Source organism: Ceratina calcarata, unplaced genomic scaffold (assembly GCF_001652005.2).
Source record: "Ceratina calcarata isolate Rehan_Ccalc_2016 unplaced genomic scaffold, ASM165200v1 scaffold1547, whole genome shotgun sequence".
Lineage (NCBI taxonomy): Eukaryota > Metazoa > Arthropoda > Insecta > Hymenoptera > Apidae > Ceratina > Ceratina calcarata.
In genome coordinates, this window is record NW_017136710.1 from 1 (window position 1) to 5131 (window position 5131).

General features: G+C 35.6%; 1 protein-coding gene across 2 annotated transcripts; it reads left to right on the forward strand.

Moving 5' to 3' along the window:
* The first annotated feature begins 642 nt into the window (after window positions 1–642).
* LOC108632460 (structural maintenance of chromosomes protein 3-like) lies at window positions 643–5124 on the forward strand. 2 transcript variants are annotated; one of them, XM_026819700.1, is made up of 15 exons: window positions 643–959; window positions 1023–1182; window positions 1246–1531; window positions 1610–1784; window positions 1846–1959; window positions 2027–2277; window positions 2346–2489; window positions 2555–2866; window positions 2939–3250; window positions 3313–3805; window positions 3868–4130; window positions 4221–4386; window positions 4457–4595; window positions 4669–4906; window positions 4969–5124. In XM_026819700.1, exons 1-15 carry the CDS (start codon window positions 894–896, stop codon window positions 5093–5095), a joined length of 3246 nt encoding a protein of 1081 aa, XP_026675501.1. In that variant the 5' UTR covers window positions 643–893; the 3' UTR covers window positions 5096–5124. The 2 variants fall into 2 exon arrangements, with proteins under 2 accessions (XP_026675501.1, XP_026675502.1); XM_026819701.1 differs by lacking the exons at window positions 4457–4595; window positions 4669–4906; window positions 4969–5124 and having other exon boundaries at window positions 4198–4293.
* Window positions 5125–5131: the final 7 nt, after the last annotated feature.

Sequence of the window (5131 nt, forward strand, 5' to 3'; positions counted from 1 at the left end):
TTCCTAATTCTTTAAATATTATTTATATAAAATTTTTTAAATATTATGAATTTAAATTTCGTTTGAAACAAAAATAAACATATGTTAATCAAAGAAGACTTGATCCATTTTTTCTATCTTTCTACTCCCAATAAATAAAAATTTTTCACACGGGACTTTTATTTTCGGACAGAGGGAGTATATAATATTCAAAATTCGTTGCAATGTTTAGTTTAATGTACATTCCAGGCCGGTTTAGTCCTTATTTTATTCTAAACTCTTTGAAATAAAACGTAATAACTACGATTTTTACTTTACTTTGTAAGATTTTTTTATTAAATATTAAAGGTCGCGGTAGCGACCCGAAGGCAGGTGGCATGCCTAATGACCTACCGCGCACTGCCACGCACCCTTATATAATTCGACATTTTGAATTTGTTTTTTGTTTGTATCATTTGCACATTATTAATATCCTGATATGCTCAAACCTGTCCTAATGCCGATCACCAAAAAGCTCTAAGCTATAAGCCAACTTTCTGGACAAACCAACACTTTACAAGTGATCTTTCGTTTATAGTTGGAAGAAATGGTTCTGGAAAAAGTAACTTCTTTTATGCCATTCAATTTGTTTTGTGCGATGAATTTTCTCATCCCCGACCTGAACAAAGACAGGCTCTGTTACACGAAAGCACAGGGCAGAGAGTTATTTCTGCACACGTGGAAATTATATTTGACAATTCCGATGGAAGATTACCAGTACGCAAAAAATACTGCTCCCATCTGTTTATTAATTTTTTATTATTAACTATTTGATTTTGTAGATTGCCAAAGAAGAAGTGTATGTAAGAAGAGTAATCGGTGCAAAGAAGGACCAATATTTTCTTAATAAAAATTTAGTACCTCGAAGCGATGTAATGAATTTGTTAGAATCAGCAGGATTTTCAAGATCAAATCCATACTACATTGTAAGACAGGGGCAGGTACGTCTATTATACAAGTGCGATGCATAAGAACCAAACAAAGGCAGTATTTATTTTGTCCAGATTAATCAAATGGCGATAGCATCTGATTCACAAAGACTGAAATTATTACAAGAAATAGCTGGCACCAGAGTGTACGATGACAAGAGAGAAGAATCAAAATGTCTTTTGAAAGAAATAGAAGGCAAGTTAGAAAAGAGTCAAGAGTTTCTAAGAATAATAGGTATGTATTTTTTAAACATGATATAACTTTCTGTCAAATGATTAATCGTACATTGGCTTGAAGAGGAACATTTAAAGACGCTAGAAGAAGAAAAGGACGAACTTAAAATATATCAACAATGGGACAAGCAACGACGATGTTTAGAATACACGATTCACGAGCGCAAGCTCAAAGAAAATAAAAAGAAGCTGGAAGAATTAGAAAGAGTCAGCGTTAACAGTCGATTCGAGCAGGGAAGATTATTTGCCGAAGCGAAAGCTGCCCAAGAAATGGTAAGAGTTGCGACGAAACGACTGAAGGAAGCGAAAAAGGAAGTGCAGTCTGCGAATGAAGAGCGAGACGCGTTAAGGTGAAGCTGAAACAAATGCGCGCAAATTTCTCGTAACAATTGCCAACATTTATTATAAATTGAATGTGAAATTTTTAGTGCCGAACAGCAGCAATTATTAAAGGAGAAAACGAAGTTAACGTTTACTATTAACGACTTATTAGAAGAAGTGAAAGGCGACAACGACAGTAAAGAGCGTACTCAACAGGAACTAAAAGAATTGGAAGCGAACATCGCGGCAAGAGAAGAAGAGTTGGAGAAACTAAAACCAGAAGTAAACTATTTCGTTTATCATAATTACCCCAATTTCATGATTAATAATGATATTTTTTTAGTATGAAGAAATGAAACGTGTTGAAAATGAATTAACACGCGAGCTGCAATTGAAAGAGCAAAAGCGAAAAGAATTATATGCTAAACAGGGACGTGGTAGTCAATTTGCGAGCAAGGTATTACATCTAATCTTATTATCACCAGCAAATGGTACGAAATCTTTCAATAATTTCTTCGTCTCAGGATGAGAGAGATAAATGGATTCGAACTGAGCTTGAACAACTCGCAAAACAAATTAAGGACAAGGAGGAGCATGAAAAAAGAATTAGCGAGGACATGAAACGAGATGCGGAGGAACTGGTCGTTTTGGAAAATAAGATCGAAGAACATATGCGTGAAATGGAACAGCAACGAACATCCATAGACGAGCGTATGAACCAGAATTATGAACTCACCAAAGCGAAGGACCAGTGGCTAGTTATTCGAAAAGAACAGTTCGTACATTGCATATTCTTTTTACAACCAAGAAATTTTAACGCACTAAATTATATCTATATTACAGATATCGGCAAGAGAACGTATCGCAACTCAACTTATCAGGATTGAAAGAAGATTTAGCTAAGGCAGATCAAAATTTGCGTTCTATGGCTGGTAAAGCCATCATGAATGGTCGAGACAGCGTGCGGAAAGTTTTGGATACGCTTCGGTGAGCAATATTAATCTTGATTGCAGTTATAAATTTCGTCAATGTAAAATATGTTTTGTTTGCAGGCAGAGGGAGGACATGGCTCATAAAGTGAGAAGTTATTATGGGCCTGTGATTGAGAACTTCAGTTGCGAGAAGAGTCTTTATACGGCTGTAGAGGTGATTGCTGGAAATCGATTGTTCCATCACATTGTCGAAACTGATACATTCGGAACGAAAATTCTGAAAGAAATGAATAAGCAGAGACTGCCGGGGGAAGTGACGTTTGTGCCTTTAAATCGACTTCGCGTAAAAGATATAAAATATCCAGAAACCAGTGATGCTATACCTATGATATCAAAGCTACAATATGATCAGAAGTATGCCAGAGCTATGAGGTAAATGATCTCGTACTCTAATACAAAGTATGATATTATTCGTCTACCTATATGTTGCAATTGTAAATACAGATTTATATTTGAGAAGACACTGATTTGTCGCAATTTAGAAGCTGCGACAAATTTGGCTCGTATGTCTGGTTTGGATTGTGTGACTCTCGAAGGTGATCGAGTATCCTCGAAAGGATTTATGACAGGAGGTTACTTCGATACATCCAGGTCTCGTTTGAAGATACAAAAAACGAGATCAGAGCTAATTGCTCAAATTGAATCCCTCGAATCTCAGCTTTCAACTCTTAAAGAGGAGATCAGAAAATCAGATCAAAACATCATTTCCTACGTTAGCGAAATGCAAAAGACGGAAACTAGAATCAGTAAAGCCAAGTGAGTTATGAACAGAACTTTTCGAGAAGACGATTTATTTTAATTTTTTCATTTCATTATAGAAATATATTTGATAAAATGAACGCTGATTTACGACTCATGAAGGAAGAACTAAGTACGATTAAAAGGTACCGCACATCGAAGGAACAAAGTTTGATGCAGTGTACATCGAGCTTAAAAGCGCTGCGTGCGACACAGGAAGGCTTCGAAAGTGAATTACACGAAGAACTTACTTCAGAATTGTCTGTAGCCGATCAGCAACAGGTAGATTTTTTAAACGACGATATAAGGCGCTTGACGAAAGATAATAAGGATGCGTTCGTGAAACGAATGCGTTTGGAAGCTGAAAAAAATAAATTAGAAAATTTCTTGACCAATAATTTGATCAGAAAGAAAAACGAATTAGTTCAAGCACTGCAAGAGATTTCGGTAGAAGATCGGCAACATAAATTAGAATCGTCGAAAGCACAACTAGCGGATGTTGAGAAGGTACTAGTGAGAGTAAACTCGGATTTTGAAGCTCAAAACGAACGAGTAACTAACGCTATAAAAAAGGTAAATATAAAATTAATTAATCGATTATATCGCAATTAATACGTTTTCGGCCTTTCTTTTAGCAAAAATCAGAGTCCGTGGAAGTTGAAAAATGGAAACTGAAACAGAAGGAAGTGCAGGAGAAAATAGACGCTAATGGCAAGGACGTGGAGAAACTAGCTAGTAAACTAAATATTTTACAACAGAAAATCGTAGAGTGTACGCAAAGGATCACAGAACTTGGTGCACTGCCTAGTCACGAGATGTACGTTAAATTTTGTGAAATGACTACTAAACAGTTGTTCAAAGAAATGGAAAAAGTGAATGATTACTTAAAGAAATACAGGTAACATATACATATCTAACAATCATAAATAAATCATATCTAACGACAGATTTTTATATATATTTAGTAAAAGTTTATACGGCATTTTAGTAATGTAAATAAGAAAGCCTTGGATCAGTTCATGTCGATCAGTGATCAAAAAGAGATATTGGTAAAAAAGAAAGAGAAGTTGGATAAAGGTGATGAGAAAATCAGGGAATTAATGTCAGTTCTCGAACAACGTAAATGCGAGGCAATTCTGTTTACGTTCGAACAAGTGTGTACGACAGCGTTACATATTTCATAATCAGACTAGAAGAGACGAAATGTTATTTACTCTTTTTTAGATGAGCGAATACTTCAACAAAGTATTCAAGAAACTGGTCCCTTCAGGTCATGCAAACCTAATTATGAGAATTGCAGATGAAGACGAAGGACACGATACGATGAACGAATCAACCGATTCCGATAGGTTTATTGGAATTGGTAAGATGATGCGAATTTTTACTTTATTATTATCTAAAGAATAAAGTAACAACGATTGTCTTCTTTCGGATAGACGTAAAAGTTTCGTTCACCGGTCATGCAGCCGAAATAAGACAAATGAATCAATTATCTGGTGGACAAAAATCGCTCGTAGCGTTAGCGTTAATATTTGCTATACAAAAGTGTAACCCAGCGCCGTTTTATTTGTTCGATGAAGTCGATCAGGCTCTAGACGCGCAGCATAGGACAGCCGTAGCGGATGTGATCCACGAACTTAGTTTAAATGCCCAATTCATCACGACCACGTTAAGGTAACGTTACACTATTTGCGTACAAATAAAAAGTAATTTTAATATTTTAAATCTTATTTCAGGCCAGAACTGTTAAAACACGCGAACAAAATTTATGGCGTTAAATTTAGAAACAGAGTTTCGCACGTTGTCTGCATATCTCGAGAGGAAGCAGCAAATTTTGTAGAAGACGATGCCAAACATGATTAATATAAGATCTAACTTATTTATAAATTATTATAGACT

What these genes read in the sequence shown, in the direction of transcription:
- LOC108632460 (XM_026819700.1), top strand. Translation starts at nt 894, where the DNA reads ATGAATTTGTTAGAATCAGCAGGATTTTCAAGATCAAATCCATACTAC. An exon ending in ACATTGTAAGACAGGGGCAG is followed by an intron (nt 960 to 1,022) that starts GTACGTCTATTA and finishes TATTTTGTCCAG; the next exon opens with ATTAATCAAATGGCGATAGC. An exon ending in GAAGAGCGAGACGCGTTAAG is followed by an intron (nt 1,532 to 1,609) that starts GTGAAGCTGAAA and finishes TGAAATTTTTAG; the next exon opens with TGCCGAACAGCAGCAATTAT.